Source organism: Mobula birostris, chromosome 8 (assembly GCF_030028105.1).
Source record: "Mobula birostris isolate sMobBir1 chromosome 8, sMobBir1.hap1, whole genome shotgun sequence".
In the NCBI taxonomy this organism is placed as follows: Eukaryota; Metazoa; Chordata; class Chondrichthyes; order Myliobatiformes; family Myliobatidae; genus Mobula; species Mobula birostris.
This window is the reverse complement of record NC_092377.1, coordinates 88,430,927-88,449,858: the sequence shown is the minus strand read 5'-3', so window position 1 is coordinate 88,449,858 and position 18,932 is coordinate 88,430,927. Positions and strand designations below refer to the sequence as shown.

The 18,932-nt window shown below is 44.4% G+C and overlaps 1 protein-coding gene across 9 annotated transcripts in view; it reads right to left on the bottom strand.

Annotated features, from left to right (window-relative positions):
* syne1b (spectrin repeat containing, nuclear envelope 1b) overlaps positions 1-18,932 on the bottom strand; it is a 500,086-nt gene that overhangs the window by 369,615 nt on the left and 111,539 nt on the right. For all 9 annotated transcript variants that reach the window (XM_072265605.1, XM_072265607.1, XM_072265609.1 and 6 more), the window contains 8 exons: positions 16,561-16,683; positions 16,276-16,440; positions 13,041-13,153; positions 9,635-9,803; positions 6,473-6,569; positions 6,146-6,348; positions 3,471-3,635; positions 1,047-1,199 (listed from right to left, as the gene is read on the bottom strand). In XM_072265605.1, coding sequence (XP_072121706.1) covers positions 1,047-1,199; positions 3,471-3,635; positions 6,146-6,348; positions 6,473-6,569; positions 9,635-9,803; positions 13,041-13,153; positions 16,276-16,440; positions 16,561-16,683 — 1,188 coding nt within the window. The remainder of the gene's footprint in view (positions 1-1,046; positions 1,200-3,470; positions 3,636-6,145; positions 6,349-6,472; positions 6,570-9,634; positions 9,804-13,040; positions 13,154-16,275; positions 16,441-16,560; positions 16,684-18,932) is intronic.

The following is an 18,932-nucleotide window of genomic DNA, read 5'->3' as shown; positions in this document are numbered from 1 at the left end:
AGACCAGTTAACAACAGCTAGGTGTCTTCATATCCTTTCTCTCATTCTCCCTTCTCCCCCTTCCATCAGACAGAAGATACAAAAGCCTGAAAGCACATCCCACCAGGCTCAAGTGCAACGTTTACCCCACAGTAATAAGTGTATTAAGTGGCACCCTAGTGTGATAAACTTGACTCTGGACCTCACAGTCCACCCCGTTATGATCAGGCGCCTTATTGTTTACCTGTATTGCACATTCTAAGGAGCCGTTGCACTTTACTCTGCACTGTCATTGTTTCACCTTGTCCTACCTCAGTGCACTGTGTAATTATCTGATCTGTCCGAAACAGTATGCAAGAAATGTTTTTCACTCTATTTCGGTACATTTGACAATAATAAATCAATTCCAAAACTGACATGGCATGAATGATAGAAACGTATACTGTCATTGAGAACTGGACTGAATGTGCACTCTGTTGCTGCCATTGGGAGATTCTTCAATGTGTTATATTTACAAAGACGGGCTTTTTGAACCAATGCTCATATGAATGAAAACGAACACTCACATACGCACAAAGTAATCATCAAGGTACAGACAACACCCACTTTACAGAAGGTTTGCATTTCTAGAAAATCGTCCACGTCACAATTTTACATAAGGTAAATTTACACCTTCTGTAATATCAGAAGTTGAGTTGAAAAAAATTCTACATAAATTCTGTGAGAGTGAATTTGTATCCCTTATTTTAGATGTTTTTATTTTGGAGTGTTTTATGAATTGGATCAGGGCAAATCTGTGAATCTCTGGTAACCAAATGGAAGCCATTTGTATGAAGTGGTTTCTCTCCCTCTAGTTCTCACCGCATTCTGGCTGGAACAGCACTAAAAATCTATTCTTCATTTACCATTTGAGAAGACCCCAAATTAGATTGTTAAATTGCTGCCTGGGCATAGACTGATCAACCAGCTGTTACAGACCCATGTGAGATCCCTTTTGATAGAATTCCAGTTTTACACCCAGGTGCCATGTTGAAAATCATCCCTTTCCCATCGATGGAATGCTATACCTCCATATCTTGAATGTAAGTCTTAATGTTTACGAAGGAGACATCCACAGGGGAGACTTGTTTCTCATTTGCCGAGTCCACAAACTTCTTCAGAGTAGACACGCCATCCAGATACTCCTTTTTGAGTCTGTCCACCTCGTCTGCCCGTGCATACTGCAAAACAAGGACACAGCATCAAACGGCTGGGAGTAATGCTGCACACTCAAGTTAGGTAGGAGGCTCATAGCACAGCTAACAGATGCTCAGAGATTATTGAGCTGTAACGAGAAGACAGTGGGAGTTGAGGAGCAGAACATTGGATTGCTCTTTGGAAAATGGGCAGAAATTCTGATTGGAAAGAGGCAGAAGTGCCTGCTAAAAACACAGATTTATTTCCTGTCAGGTGTCATGCTGCTTTGAGAGTTTCTTTCCCAACCGTGCATATCCTGCAACTTCAAAGCTAACAGTTTAAGATGTCAACAGTTTTATTGCATGATGAAACAGTAAAATTAATTGTTCTTGAGATATAGTTTACGCTGCATCACATGATCCTACAGAGCACCAATATGTCATGCAACACACATCAAAGTTGCTGGTGAACGCAGCAGGCCAGGCAGCATCTCTAGGAGGATGTACAGTCGACGTTTCCGGCCGAGACCCTTCGTCAGGACTAACTGAAGGAAGAGCTTGTAAGAGATTTGAAAGTGGGAGGGGAAGGGGGAGATCCAAAATGATAGGAGAAGACAGGAGGGGGAGGGATGGAGCCAAGAGCTGGACATGCTTCTGGTAGAAGCTATTAAGATTTCTAAAGAATATAAAATAAGAATAAGGTAAAAATGTACAAGATGCACAATTCACCGGAGTCCAGCTTGCAAATTGTTTTCTAAAACAACGTAATGACTTTACTGGTATTTGTCTGCTATTGATTTAGTTATTGGTTTAACCTCACAATCTTCCCTTTTGAGAACTGATCTCAGTTCGATTGAGTACCTCAACTCCTTTTATCTGTCTTTGGTCCATATGCATTGACTTCCTAATCTAAGGATCAATCATTGTCCAAACTGAAGTCACTGGTTGACATCTCAACCTCAAAATCTACCTTGTTATGACCTTCCAGCTTACTGTGCCTTCTCAGTAACTATTACAAGATGTTCTGCATTCTGCTAGTATTTTCCGTTGTACTACTTCGAAACACTGACATGATGAAATTATATGCATGAATAACATTCAAAACAAATATTTTTACTGTACCTCAGTACCTGCGACAGTAATAAACCAATTTAACAATTTACACCCTACCAGACTTTTGAAAACAGTGCTCCAGTTTCTATGACCCTTCATTTGAGAAGATGCTCTCTGATTTAATATCTGTGTTTCTGATCATTTTCCAGGATTCCTCTAATGGGAAATGGATCGCCGATTCTTCCCCTGAATGCTGCCAGATTGTGGCCAACCAAATCTTTTCAGGCCAGGGAGGCAGACCCCCACCTCTCAGTCGGAATATATGTGACTCCAGTCCCAATGACCTGCTTGGCATTTTAAGGCAAGATGAAGTGATCCAACAAGCTACTTGACTGAAAAGAAGCACAACGGCTGAAATATCCACCATCAACATCGTGTGCTGGTTCAGCCAGATGGATGCTACAGCCAAGAAAGCACAACAATGCCTCTGTTGCCTCAAAAGGCTAAGGTAGTTCAGCATGTCCCCAGTGGCTCTTACCGACACACTACAGAAAGAGTCCTATCCAGATGCATCACAGCTCAACATGACAACTGCTCTGCCTAAGACTGAAAGCAGTGACAGAGAGTTGGGAGCACAGCTCAGTCTATCACACAAAACCAGCCGCCCCTCTCTACCTATATTATCCAGCTGTCTCAGGAAAGCAGCCAATATTATCAAGGAGTCCTCCCACCCCAATCATTCCCCCTTGTCACTCTTCTTCAAAAGCTCAAGAGCACATATTACTAAATAAGCACAGCTTCTACCCCACTTTTAACAGGCGCTTGAACAGACTTCTCATACATTCAAAGATTAACTCTTAATTTCCCAATCTATCTCATGCAAATTATTTGTTCACCTGTACTGCACTTTCTCTATAACTGTAACACTCTATACCGGATTCTGTTTTCCCTTTTACTACCTCAATGTTTTTATGTATGGAATAATCTGTTTGGATGGCACACGAACACAAGCCTTTCACTGTATCTCGTTACTCGTGACAATAAGAAACCAACTCAATTCAATGGAAACACAGGAGGGGTAACAACTTCCTCATCCTGAGTAAAAAAGGAAAACAAATGCCTCACTTTTCATGACTATGAATTGAGCACAAACCTGACAGAGTGTTTCTCTCATCGGTATCATAGGATTTCATGTGACACTATGTACCGAATTATGGCTTAACATTTCCAAAAAGGAAACTAAAATAGACACCGAACACCTACGTGTTTCACTTTGACGAAGAGCTCCCTCCAACGTCCATTCAGCAGGAGCAACTGTTGCTTGAGATCTCGAGAGACCGCTTCATCGCACGTCTCAATGAGGAAATTCCCTGCATCATTCATGATGGAGTGCTGCTGGATCCAGTGTGGGAGGTGTCGGAAGAAGTCCTTTCAATGCAAGAACACAATGAATAAAGGAAACAGGTAGAGATTCTTGGAGGGCATTCGTGTTACAAGGGAGGAGGTATTTGCAACATTATGGTGCATTAAGGAAGATAAATCCACAGGGGGGCTAGAGAGGAAATTGTGGAGACCCTTGCAGAGATACTTAACTTTCTGTTAGCCAATGGTGAAGTCAACGAAGAGTGGAAGTGGCTAATGTTGTTTCACTGTTTAAAGGACAAGCGAAGGAACTACATGGCAGTAAACCTGACATCAGGAGTTACGGGAGGGAATTCGGAGAGACATGGTCTACCAGTATTTGGAAGGACAGATCTTGATTAGGATGTGTTAGCGAGGCTTTGTGTATGGAAAGTCGTGCTTGATGAATCTTGGGGAATTTTTTGAAGAAGTAACCAAAAAGGAAGGTGAAAGTAGGGCAGTAGATGTTGCTTATTTGGACTTTGGCAAGGCTTTCGACAAGGTCCTACATGGTAGGCTGATCTAGAAGGTTAAGTCCCACAGAACCCAGGGAGAGCTAGCTAGGTGGATTTAAAATTGGCTCAAAGGAAGGAAGCAGAGTGTGGTCCACAGAAGGGAGGCCGGTGACTAGTGGTGTGCTACAGAGTCAGTGTTGGGACTTTTGTTATTTATATAAATAATTTGGAAGTGAATGCATGAAGCTTTAACAGTAAGTTTTCAGATACACAAAATGAAGAGATGTTGTGATAGTGAAGAAGATTATCATAGATTACAAGGGGATCGTGATCATTTATGGATGTGGGTCAAGGAGTGGCAAATGGATTTCAGTACACATATTGGAAAATCAAATAGGACTTGTACTACCAAAGGTAAGGCACTAGGGAGTGCAATGGAACAGAAGGGCTTGGGGGTACAAATGCACAGTTCGTTGAAGGCAGCTGCACAGGTTGATAGGGTGGTAGAAAAGTGTTTAACTTCCTGGTCTTCATCAGTCAGGGCACTGAGTATAGATGCTGGGGCATTATGTTGCAGTTCTACAAATCATTGGTGAGGCTGCATTTGGAGTACTGTGCACCCTAGTTTTTGACCCCCTTACCCTGGGGGGAAAGACTGCTACTGTCCACCTAATCTATGTGACTTGGGGTCAGGTCACTCGTCTGAATGCTGCTGGTACCATGTAACCCAGTACTACCTGTTGCACGGTCGGGTGGTCGGTGACTAAACCGGCTCCCCCACCAGGCTTGCCTGGTCAGGAGGGTGGCTAGACACCCTGCAGGATGAAAAACAAGACCTGTCAAAGGGCGGATGAACCTTCTGGTAGTGTCAACGGTAGTGCATCGGATCTTGGTCTGGCCATTCACTGCAACAGAACTTCCCCCAGCCGTCTTGGACCCCACCATGCTGCTGGATCCAGGAGGGGATGTCGAGAGGTTGGGTCTGGACCTGTGCAACCCCCTACCCACCTAAAATCTACTCACGCACACGCTATTCCTTTCTGAGGAGTGGGTGCACATATCAAACCCCACTAACTGACTGAAAGGAACCATCATCATCCTATGGGATGGATAGAGAGAGAGAGACAGAGAGAGAGAGAGAGAGAGAGAGAGAGAGAGAGAGAGAGAATATCTATGTGACTATATGGAGTTTGTACGTTCTCTCCGTGGCCGTGTGGGTTTCCTCTGAGTGTTTGAGTTTCCTCTAAGTGCTATGGTTTCCTCCCACAGCCCAAAGCCCAAAGGTAGATTAATTGATCATTGTACATTGTCTCATGATTAAGCTAGGACTAAATCGAGGAATTGCTGGGCAGCAAGGCTAAAAGGCTGGAAGGGCCTTTTCTACACTACGTCAATAAATAAAACAAATTATATAGTTTTGGTCACCCTGTTATAAGAAGGGTGTGGTTAAACTGGAACAAGGGCAGAAGAGATGTTGCCAGGACCAGAGGACCTAAGTTACAGGGAGAGGCTGGACAGGCTGCATCTTCATTCCTTGCAACGTTGGAGAATGAATGGTGACTTCATGAAATTCTGAGAAGCACAGATAAGGTGCACAGCAGGAGTCTTTTCTCTGGGGTAAGGGGGTCCAAAACATGAGATAAGGTGGACAGTAGCAGACTTTTCCCCAGGGTAAGGGAGCCCAAAACTAGGGAACATACTTTTAGAATGAGGGAGGAAAGATTTAAAGAAAGTTCTGAGTGGCAACTTTTTCCATGCAGAGGGTGGTGAGCGTATGGAACGACTGCCAGTAAAAGTGGTTTGCCTACTCTCTAACATATATACCGGCTCACTATTGTACTATAACCTGCTCACTATATCCTGTCCCCAAACTCACTTTTATCTTCCAGCCCACCTCATTATTATACGAAGCTACTCTCATTATTGCCTAGGCTAGCTCAAAACCTACTCATCATTTCCCTTCCACCAATTCACTGTTATCACTCTAACACGCTGCAGATTATTATGCTGCTTGAACTGGATTGCTCTGCATTCTACAGTGGTCGAGTGTCTATCGGAGTTGACCGCATCGTCACATCTTACCTTCTTTGCAAGCTCTGGTTGATTCAGCATTTTCTCCGCATCTTCCAGCCAGGCCTGCAGGTCTGTTACTGTACTGCTGTATTTGTTCCAGTTGGTAATCACTTCCTCCAGCATGCTCCTGACACTGCGCACCTCCACAGACAGATTCCGCCACTGTACCATTGAGTCGGTCAAGAACTTGGTGACACTCTCTTTCTCTTCAGCTGGAGGCAAGAGAAATAACGGGGAAGGACCGAACACAGAGGTTAGAGGGAGTAGGCATACATGTCTATTGTCAGAGTTCAACTGACAGGCACGTTAAATCGGGTTCAACACCCGTCCAGTTACCTGAATCCTCAACTTCCAAGTACGCATCAGCTGCCTGCTTCAGAGACTGGAAAGTGACCTCATAATGTCTGAAAAACTTGTTGTCCTCAACAAATGACTGCAGGGAAAGATTAAGGACATCACTAAGGGTTAGGTATTCAAAATGTAACTCACTATATGCAGACACAGAGATACTAAGATAGTTCAACAAAGTCGAACGGAAAATTTGCCTTTATCTCAGAAATGCTGGAACAGAAAGAGGAAGAGGTGAATCTTCAGTTGTGTGTGTTTGGAGGAGATGGTTGAAGGTTTCCACTAGCATTTCTACAAAAAGTTATTTCTAGCATCACCCAAGAAAAACATGCACTTTTCCTGAGATTAGATCCCCTTATCAAAGGAAACAGTTTCTACCTACTACATTAAAATACTTAACATCTTCAACATCTCAGTTAGATCAACCTTCTGTGTCAAGGGATTACCGACTAAAATTCATGTAATCTGTTTTTGTACTTTTACCCTTTAAGCCTACTTATCTCTCTGGTTTTCCACTCTCAGTAAATCCCATCTGTCAAGCTGATTAGCTTAAAGATAAAAGTTACCTCTATTTGTCACACGGACACCGAAACATCAGAAGGTACAGTGAAATGTGTTGTTTGGATCGAGGATGTGCTGGGGGCAGCCCGCAGGGGTCACCATGCTCCCGGTACTAACATAGCATGGCCACCACTCACCAACACTAACTCGTACGTCTTTGGACTGTGGGAGGAAACCGGAGCACCTGGAGGAAACCCACTCAGTCACGGGGAGAACGTGCAAACTCCTTACAGATAGTAATAAGGGAATTGAACCCTGATCAGTGATCAGTGGCACAATACACCATTACTCTGATCCTACACTATCGTGCCATGCTGTGACCAGACCAGAACATACATTGGTGTTACACACAGTTGCAGTATACAGTCATATAGATATGTATAACATGGGTTCAAAATGATTGTGTGAAAGGAAGACCTGGTACAGAGCTTCTGAGACCTGGACTGCTGCCTACATTCTCTCAGCATCTGTCCAAATTCAGTGGAAAAACAAGCCATTTATTGAGCTAAAAACAGAAAACTCTGGAAACACTCAGCACATCGGGCAGAATGTGTGGAGAGAGAAACAGAATGAATGTTTCAGGATGAAGCTGAAGATCCCTTCACAGAGGTACCAGAGTGACCTGCCAAATGATTCCAGCACTTGCCACTTTTATTTCGCAGTCCACTGGGCACCTGGTTACCTGTCAGCCCCACCCCCACTCTGAGCTACCATGTCAGACCCCATTCACCATTCCACTATAGCACCTCGACTTCAATCTTGCCAACGTTGCCGTCTCAAAGACTGGAGGCTGGAAGCCCGATGTCTGCAAGTTTGGGAGCCCAGCCGAAGACCGGCGGCCAGAGGGCCAACGTTGGCGAGTTTGAGAGTCCAGGCCCGGGGACTGGAAGCCCAGAGGCGGCCTGTCCTGAGGGTGGAGGCCTGTGAGGGTGAAAGGATGGGAGGGTGGGGAAGGGGCTTGTTTTGCTGTTGTTGCTGTTGCTGCTACTGCTTGTGTTGTTCTCAGTCGTGTGTTGTTATTGCGTTGAACATTATGGACTTGCTACGTTGGCGCCAGAGCACTCGCAGGCTGCCCCCTGCACATCCTTGGATGTGTTGGTTGTTAATGCAAATGATGCGTTTCACTGTATGTTTCCATGTAAATGTGATAAATAAATCTGAAATTTTCTCCCTGGAACTGAGTGTCTAATTAATCGCATTCAGCTACGTTGGGCAGGCCAAGGCTTCCTGCACACCCAGCACCGGAGTCCTTAAACTGCCACTCCATTCACACTTTGTCAGGGGAAGAGATTACTAGGCAGACCAGGGAAAGGATTCACCAATGTGCCCGAGATCTCCTTGAAGAAATGAAACATCCCCTCTGACTCCTGGGAAGCTCTGGCCCTAGATTATTTAGGGTGGCGCTGGAGAAGGTCAAATCCCAGAGCACACAGAGGCCTCCCGTAAGTGGCGGAAGGCATACCTGACTCACCACCCACCCCATCAGCCACCAACCGCTCCATCCATGGTAGAGTCTGCAGTTTTCTCATCAGCTATCTAAGAGTCCACAGGACTGGAGAGCAAGCGAGTCCAACCTGAGGGACTGCTGAAGAAGCTGTAACCATACAGTGGGTGGTCAAGGTCTGCAAGGGAAGCTCGGGCGACTATAAGGAACACTTTATACATCCAAGTGTTATGAGAAATAACCATCACATAAAAGCGAACAGAATGACAGAATCATTTCACTTTTTATGCACTGCGTGTGGACAGTGGCTAAAGGACAATCATTAACCAGCCCTCGCTGCCTTCAGCTTGGCCAGCTGAGTGGATATTAAGAGCTCACCACATAGAATCTGTCATCCCCTCCAGTTACTGATGAACTAGCTGGGTTTATAACAACCAACTGGCAGGTTATACGGCTAATTTGGAGACATTAATGTCAAATTTAGTCCAAGGTTTCAAAATCGTTATCCGGAGGGATCTTAATCCATACAAGCAGCACAGCTATTAATAAAAGCAAAAAAAAAGGGATACACTCAGTGGGTGAGGCAGCATCTGTGAGAAAGGAAGCAGGTTTAATGTTTCAGGTCAAAACCTTCATCAGAACCTGCTGTACAATCCCAGAATTTTCTGCTTTATCTGAGATTTACAGCATCTAAAGTTGAAAATTCTGGGATTGTACAGCAGGTTCTGATGAAGGTTTTGACCTGAAACATTAAACCTGCTTCCTTTCTCACAGACGCTGCCTCACCCACTGAGTGTATCCTTTTTTTTTTTGCTTTTATTAATAGCTGTGCTGCTTGTATGGATTAAGATCCCTCCGGATAACGATTTTGAAACCTTGGACTAAATTTGACATTAATATTTCCAAATTAGCCGTATAACCTGCCAGTTGGTTGTTATAAACCCAGCTAGTTCATCAGTAACTGGAGGGGATGACAGATTCTATGTGGTGGACTCTTAATATCTACTCAGCTGGCCAAGCTGAAGGCAGCGAGGACTGGTTAGTGATTGTCCTTTAGCCACTGTCATCATAATTAATAATCAGTCCACAGTATATATGGGCCAACAGAATACACCACAGTACAATTCCACTGAAATATTCCTTACAATATAATTTTGTAGGAGAAGTTGAACGGATTCTCTCCTGCCATATTTGATGATCCATGATTTAAGTTTGGTTTCAGCAAGTACCAGGAATGCCAGAAGACGATACTTTAACTCAAGGAAATCCAGTCTTGTTAAGTGGAGCTTGGATGCAGATGTAATGAAACTAAAGCTGGAAATTAAAAGAGACATGTTAGGTGAAGGTCTGAAAGAAACCTTTGATAACGGTGTGGTTGTACTGTGACTGTTTGGGGCTGCACTGATACCTTAACAAAAATAAAAACAAGAAAGAACTGGAAATAATAATTGTCTCAACATCCTGACTAGTGATGCTGAACATGTACAAAGTTTCACTCCGCATGCAAAATTCATTCATGCTGATGCCTTTGCAGCATATTTAGCACAACCCTGCTACTTTTTAGTCTGATGTGATTTTAGTGATCTTGAAGAGTCCCAAAACTCATTCAAATGCACCACCCTTTGCCGCTGACGTCCCTTTTAAATCACTTGCTTCTAATTTCAAACCTCTTGTTTTTAGCACATCCTCAATGGGAAAAAAAAGGACCTGGTGCTTTCATCTTTTCTTTGACACTCCTGATATTGTATACCTCTATCAGATAACCCCCTCATTCCAGGCACCCGCTCCTTGTAACTCAGGCCCCCAAGTCCTGGCAGCATCCTGGTATGTCTTTTCTGCATGCTCTCCACTTTAATAAATCTTTCCTATAACAGGGTGACCAAAAACTGTACACACAATACTCAGCCAATCAGAAAGTATATGTGGAGTAAAACACACAAAATGCTGGAGGAACTCAGCAGGCCAAGAAGCATCTAGAAAGCATCGACTGTACTCTTTTCCTAGATGTTGCCCGGCCTGCTGAGTTTCTCCAGCATGTTGTGTGTGTTGCTCGATTTCCAGCATCTGCAGATTTTTTTTCTTGTTAATATATGGAGAGTGATATTTCACATCACTGACAGTGCAATACAAAGCTACAGCCTGACAATCCCAGTGATTCCCCTCAGGTTCAATCCTGCCTTGTGGGTTTACACATTTTGTCTGTGCCTGCAGAAGCTTCTCCCAGGTAATCCAGTGTCCTCTCACCTCCCAAACACACGCAGGTTGGCAGATTAATCGGTCACTGCAAATTACACCTGGTGTAGGTGGAATCAGAGGGGCGTTGATAAGCATGAACTCATAGAGTCATAGAGTACTACAGAACAGAAACAGGCCCATCAGCCCATCTAGTCCATGCCGAACTGTTTCACTTTTCACCCTGAACCTCTGACCTCTGGTTCTAGTCTCACGCAACCTGAAGGAAAAAGCCTGCATGCATTCACGTGACCTTAACCTCTCATAATTTTGTCTACCTCTATAAGATCTCCTCCCCTCATTCTTCTTGTGCTGCTAATCTAACCAACTCAACCTAACTTATTCAACCTTACCCTATAACTCAAGTCCTCAAGTCCCAGCAACATCCTTGTAAATTTTCCCTGTGCTGTTTCAAGCTTACTGTTGTCTTTCCTGTAGGTAGCTGACCTGACCTGGACACGATACTCGCCTCACCAATGTCTATTACTGGGTGGCGGGTGGAGATACATCTCTACCAAAGGAGGTGCAAGGCACTCCTTCCTCTCACTAGCCTGCAGATCACCCTTAGGCAAGGTGTAGCACCTGTTTAACACACCCCTCCCCAATAAGGGTCATGTAAAGCCATGGGAGCTGGTGGTAAATGGTCGTATGAGCAGCTGGTACATATTACAAGCCCTGGTTATGAAACCAATGACACCAGGCAGACAGTCTCTGCACAGTATTGATAATGGCTGGGATCAGCCATCTTATAAAGACACTGTCCAGAAGAAGGCAATGGCAAACCACTTCTGTCGAAAAATTTGCCAAGAACAATCATGGTCAAAGACCATGGTTGCCTATGTCATGACACAGAACAGTTTAAGATGGTGCTGGTGAATCTCGGCAACTTCTGGCTGGTGGCTAATGAAATAAAGAGAACAACTAAATGCTTCATTAATCACTCTTGTTCTGGTAAACAATAGTCTGTAACTTCATTTTGGACTGGGAAGCAATTCGGTGTGACTGTGGGCCCACAGTCAAGAGCGAGGAAGAACCAAGGTTTGATCGATTCAAGTGCCGGGGCCGAATTGGAAAGGTCAGGTACAGGCCGAGTCGAGGAGGTGGGGTCCGGCTCCAGAACAGATCAAACCGTATGAACCTGAAGTTTGGATGATGATTTAAGTGCTCGGCCGAATCGGAAAGGTCAGATACAGGCCAAATCGAGGAGGCCTACCAAAGCGACTGAACCCGATATTTGGATGATTTAAGCACTGGGCCAGATTGAAAAGGTAAGGGTATTGAGGCCTGATCTGCCCTGGGCTGATCTAAGGATCCATGGACAGGACTGTCTTTGTGGATTTCTTGTTTATTGTTTATCATGATTTGCTTTTTCTTCTCTGCACATTGGGTGTTTGAGAGTCTTTTTTATTGATCTTCTTTGGGTTTCTTTGTTTTGAGGCTGCCTGTTATAAGATGAATCTCAAGGTTGTATCAGGAATGCAAACTTTGATAACAAATGTACCTTGAAGGTTGAATATAGCACCTATCAAACGAACAAATATCTTGTACAACTTCATCCCAACTCTGGTAATCAGTGTTCTAATTTACAAAGGCCAATGTACCAAAAGTTCTCCTTATGACCCTATTTTATGTATTGCACTGTACTGCTGCCACAAAAAAAAACAAATTTTGTGACATGTGGATGAAGATAGACCTGATTGTGATACGGGTCTCTATTGCGGTCGGAGTGTGGGAAGGAGCCAGGGAGAGGGGAGTCGTGGTTGGGAAAAGGGGAAGGGAGAGGGGAGGGAGCAGGAAGCACCAGAGAGACATTCTGTAATGAATGGAATCATGTGGCCTTGCCTGGTGCCTCAGGGCAGGGTGTGTCTGCACCAGTGCCACCCTGCCCTACCCCTGGCACTCCTTCTCTGCCATCTGTCCCACACCCCTCTCGCGGCACTCCACCCTCGCCATTCCCAACATCCTTTGCTCCCACCAGATTTACAAACCTGCTCTCTGCTCCATGTTGACCCGAGCTCTATATATATATATATATATATATGCCTCAGACTTTTGCACAGGACTGTAGCTGTGATGCATGTGAGAGAAAAGAGAGGGAGAACTGAAGGGATCGCTCGGAGGGCTGGCATAGACTCAATGGGTCAAATGGCCTGATTCCATGTGGTAAGGAAATGTAAACTACATCACTTTATCACTTTATTAACTGCCCAGCTAGGTTCAGTGAAATTCACACAAGAAAGACCAAGGTCACGATTATTATTTTAAGTCATTGAGCTGACAGGAGTTTCACTGAAATAATTTAACCAATCTGCCGCTCACCGTTCTGCCATGTCCTGCAGCTGATCAGTTTGGATGGGAATCCCATTCACAGATCCTGCCCTGTAGATCTGGTGGAATATTTGTTGATGACTCTCTAAAGCTTTTATAACGTCCTGGGGAAGAAACAAATACATAACATCTGAGATTGGTCAAGGTTAGCTCAGGACGTTCATTCGGTAATCCATATAAAGGATGAAGTGACCACCATTTCTTACCGATCACAGCATCACAGAAAGTGGTTGTTTTGTCCATCATGCCTATACTGGTCAAGAAAGGCCACACAATCTGATCCTATCCTCCAGTAATCCATAGACCTGCAGGTCACGTACACATCCAAGTGCTGCTGAAATTGTGATGAGGACATCTGCCTTTACCACCCCGTCAGTGAGTTCCAAATTTCTACCATCCTCTGACTCCTCTCATCTTCCTTCAAATCCTTCATTACTTGAAATACAAACCCCATTCATTTTTGACCCCTCTGCTAGGAGAAACTGGTGCTTCATAATGTTATTCATGCCCATTGTTCCCCCCCACCCCCCTAGTCTCTGCTGTTTCAAAGAGAACAACCCCAGTCTATCGCAGCACACACAAAATGCTGGAGGATCTCAGCAGGCCAGACAGCAACAATGGAAAAGAGTGAACTGTTTATGTTTCAAGCTGAGACCCTTCACCAGGACCCTTTGTCATGCTGTTTCCATCATGTGTCCCGATTAAGGACCTCGGCCCGAAATGTCGACTGTTTACTCTTTTCCACAGATGCTGAGCTCCTCCACCACTTTGTGGGTGTGTCCTTTGGAGATCCAGCATCTGCAGACTTCCTCGTGTTTGTGTAACCCCAGTCTATCCATCTTCCCCACCCCCAGAACTGTAAATTTTCAGTTTCAATACAATCGTCATAAATCTCCTCTGCACCACCGCAACCAATGTGAATAAACTATTTCAGGTGTGATTGCCCTCTGTAGGGGCAGACCAGGCCCAGATTAGTCCTGGCTTAACCACTACCCCCTCTTACCACCTGACACAGCATAACTGCATCAACTGAAGAGGAAAACTCAAATTCAACAAAGTTCCTCTGGGCAGTCTACAGGTAACCACCAAGGAGAATAGTCAGGTCTCTGTTTGACTTCTGAAGTCAGCCCAGACTGCTTCCATGAGGCAGTTTCTCACTGGCACCACTGGGAAAGTGGTATTTGTGACTCAGGATTGGCACCCTGTCCCTCAGTCAGAAGGCTACAGATTCAATTCACTCTCCAGGGCTTCAAATGCACACCCCCCGCAGATATTGTCAAGGGTGCTACTCTCTGAACAAGGCATTAGGAGAGGAACCTGTCTGCCTTCTAACATGGAAGAGATTGTAAATGCTTATGAAGAGTTCTCCTTGTATCACACAACCACAAGCAGATTTACTGGTCCTTCATTTCACTGCTGTTTCTACACTCTCATTCTGTTACACAATAAGATGACTGCTTTTTAGAAATAATTAATTTATGATAACATTTGCAGGGTCACACCAAGGAAGTGAAAATATTACACTCTAGTATTACCCAAGAAAGCTTCACTCAAGTTAAAGTCCAACAGGAACTGTATTACTCAGTGCCAGTGAGGTGGTCAATAAATGTTCTCCGGGTGAAATATTTTGTTAGTGCAATTTCAATCGACCAGTTTGCTCGCAGTAACAGTTGGTTACTTCTGTTGATTGGTTAACACGGGGATAGATCGCAAGGGCAAATGATATAGTGTGAATTCGTTGTTGTATTAGAACTGCAGAGGGAAGGGAACTCTGCTCTTGTGACCAGACAATAACAGAATGGTCTCAGAGTGACAGAGTTATAGATTAATACAGCACAGAAACAGACCCTTTGACCCAACTGGTCCCTGTGAACCACTGAATCTCGGGACCCTTCTTGCTGTCCCAGGTACCCGAGTGCATCCCATAACTCTCCAAGACCCCCCTCTCCAGGTAGCTATGCAACTGCCTCTCAAATGTTGCAATTTTACCTGCCTTGACCACCTCCGCTGGCAGCTCCTGATCACTACTCTCTGCGTAAAGAAGTGACTCTGTAGGTCTCTCTTAAATCTCTCCCGTCTTATCTATACCGATGAGTTCTGGACTCCCAGTCCCCCGGGGAAAAGACTATGACTGTCCACCTTATCTATAGTCCTCATGATTTTATAAACTTCTATGATCACTCCTCCTGCTCTGGCACTCTAGGGAATAAAGTTCCAGAGTAGCCAACCTCTCCCTTAATACTCAGGCCCTCTCATCCAAGATGCATGCTCCTAAATCTCCTCTGCAACCTATCCAGCATGACAACATACTTTTGATAAATGGGTGACCAAAACTGTGCACCAATACTAATATTCCTCCTCTCAAACTCAATGCTCTGATGAAGGCCAGCATGCTGAACTTCCTCTTCAACACACTGTCTCCTTGCACAGCGAACTGGGCACTTGGACTCCCAGGTTCCTCTGTTACAGTATTCCCAGCACTTGTTACAGTACTCTGTGGATTCCCTGTGCACATAACCAATATACCTGATAGGGCCAAGTCAATTCATAGGAAATTGCACATAACCTCTATACTCCCCGTGATATTCCTCAGAGAGAAAAATATGATTATCGTTGCAATTGAAATGTCGTTTTTAACAACACTTGGGAACAGGCAAGCATAGGAGACCTTACAGAGAGGTGTATAAAATCATGAAGACACAGATAAAGTGAAGGCAGTCTTATAACCCTGAGGAAAGGGGGCCAAAAATGAAAAGGCATAGGTTTGAGGTGAGAGGGGAAAGATTTAAAAGTGACCTGAGGAACAACTTCTTCACATAGAGGGTTATACATGTATGGAGTACAATAACAATATTTAAAAGACATTGGGACAGATACACGGATAGGAACCATCTAGAGCAGGGATTCCAAACTTTTTTTATACCATGAACCAATACCATTAAGCAAGGGGTCTGTGGACCCCAAGTTAGATCCCCGATTTAGAGGGATAGAGACCAAATGCAGGCAAATGGGACTCGTATGGATGGTTAGCACGGACAAGTTGGGCTGAAGGGCCTGTTTCTGTGCTGCATGATGAGGGAGATTAAGGTCCTGAGCGAGTTTAAGTTGGATGAGATGTTGTGATCAATGGCAGTTAGTTCAAGCGGGTTCTCCACCAGAGCTCCAGAAGGAAGACATGCCAGCACTCAGAGGTGTGACCCAACGTGCATTCCTGTCCGAGCCTCACCTTGTGTTGCTCCAGCTTCCTGTGGATGATGTTGGCTGTTTCGTCATGTGCCTGCTGGATTATGATTTCCTCTCCAAGAATAGCCTCCACTCTGTGCAGCCAGGCTCCGATGGCACCCAGGGGCCCAGGAAGTGATTTATCCAACACGATGTGCCAATCCATTAGCTAAGAAAGGTAAGCCAAAGACTTTACTGCAATTACTTGGCCGTGAGCATCAGACTCACTGTCAATAAACAATCCCACAACAACATGGCAACTTTGCAGATGCACTCTCTCATGACTTACTCTGACAGTCACTCTGTCCCATAATTGTTTCACCGTGACCTGTTCCAGCGACTGCGCAGACTGAATTAGTGCTTTGATGTGCTTCTTTTTCATTTCATACTGGCCTTGAAATGTTTTAAACAGCTGTGGAAACAGATGTGTACATCCACTTAGAGCTATCATTTATACACACCAATAAATGGGTATCTACTGTGAAACAGTTGCAATCTTTGGCAGCCTGAGTAGCATTTGAAATTCAGAATTGCATGCTCCATAATTATTAATTGGACGAGAGGCATCAGCAGAACATCAATGTGGAGTCATAATCAGAACTGGAGTGCTCCTCGATCTGTACAACACCTTATGCCACCTTTATCTCTCCACCCCTCCCTCTGTTCTCACTTCCCTGCGTTACAAGTGACTGAGCACGGGAGTGGGAACGGGATTGCTATCAAATTCACTGTGGTTGCTGTTAAGACCAGAATCTATTGTCCATACCCAAGTGCCCTTGAGGTGGCACTGAGTCACATGCATGAACAGGTCCACCACCACCAATATGTCGTCGGCATCCTTTCCCTGACACAAACTATTCAAGATGTATCCTAGCACCGCCCAGCTGCTCTAAGCACTCATCGCCCTGTTTATTCTGAATGGCTTCTGGCAGAGGACAAGAAACAACAGCAGAAGCAGGCCAATGGCTGTACTGTTCGATAAGATACAGAGGTAAATACATTCTTGGAGTCAGAATCAGAATCTGAATCTGCTTTAACATCACTGGCGTATGTACGTAATAAAATTTGCTTTTTTGCGGCAGTAGTACATTCCAAAGCATAATAATAAAAACAACTATGAATTACAATCAGAATTATGTTAAAAAATTAAATTAATAAGTAGTGCAAAAAGGGCAAAAAAAAACAACACTGAGGTAGTGTTCATGGGTTCATTGTCCATTCAGAAATTTGATGGCGGAGGGGAAGCAGTTGTTCCCAAAACGTTGAGTGTGTGTCTTCAGGCTTCTGTACCTCCTCATTGGTAGTAACAATGAGAAGAGGGCCTGTCCTGGGTGATGGTGATCCTTAACGATGGATCTGCCTTTTTCGAAGCATTGTCTTTTGAAGATGTCCTCGATGCTGGGGAGGCTAGTGCCTATGATGGAACTGGCTGAGTTTGCAACTTTCTGCAGCTTTTTCCCACCAGGCGTGGTAGCCCCTCCATATCAGACAGTGATGCAATTAGTTAGAATGCTCTCCACAGTACATCTGTAGACATTTTCAAGAGTCTTTGGTGACATTAGAAGACTCCTTATACTTCTAATAAAATATAGCCATGGGCATGTCTTTTTTGTAATTGCATCAATATGCTAGATCCTCAGAGATATTGACACACAAGAACTTGAAACCTGCTCTCTTCCCATAGCCTTCAACTTTCTTGTGGTTTAAATATCTGTCAATCTCCACCTTGATTTTGCTTGACTAATAAAAGGCTTTAATGTTACTTTTCTTGTGGACTGCAGTTTTAGATGGACACAGAACACTACAGCACTGTTTAGGCCATTCAGCCCACTGTGCGATGCCAATCCAATGCTCACCAACTTTCGCCTCCTTCGAGACCACTGTGCTCCTCCAATCCTAAACACTTCCACCTCCCTGATCATCACTCTGCTACCAGCTTCATCCCTTATCATGGTCACTTAACCTGTCAACACTCAAATGGCAAGATTCATACTGACCGTCTGTCCATGAGGTTCATCCACAGTTGTGTGGCACGGAAACGATATCATCCAAAGTGAAGTGGAAGGAAAGAAAAGCATGAGGCACAGGAGGAGGCCATTTGATCCCCAGGTCCTGCTCCACCATTCCATGAGGTCAAGATAGGACTCTATCTCTGCTTCACTTACCAGCCCTAATTCCGACCAAAATCTGTTAATCGTCATGATGAAAGCAACTGATGCCCAGTATTTTAAGAAAGTATGAAAAAGATGCAGGAGTTGACAATTCAGCCCTTCATGTCTGCTCTGTCATTCAATAAGACCATCCCAAATCTTTTACCTGGTGCCACGTTCCTGAACTAACTGCATATCCTTTGATTCCCTTAAAAAAGTTAAAACCCCATTGATCCCATTAATCAGTGACTGGCCTGCATTGCACCCTAGACTGGAGAATTGCAAAGATTCACAGCCCTGCGGGTGAAGAAATTTCTTATCATTCCTGTCCTAAGCAGCCAGCACCTTATTTATTTTGCTTTTGTCACTCCTGGTTCTAAGACAAGTGAGCCACGAGAAATCACCAGCTCTGCATTTACTGTATCGAGCACTGTTAGAAACTTGTACGCTTCAATGGGGTTAGGCCTCGTTCTGAACTCTGGAGAGCATGCTGCCTTTTGGGGCCTGAGTT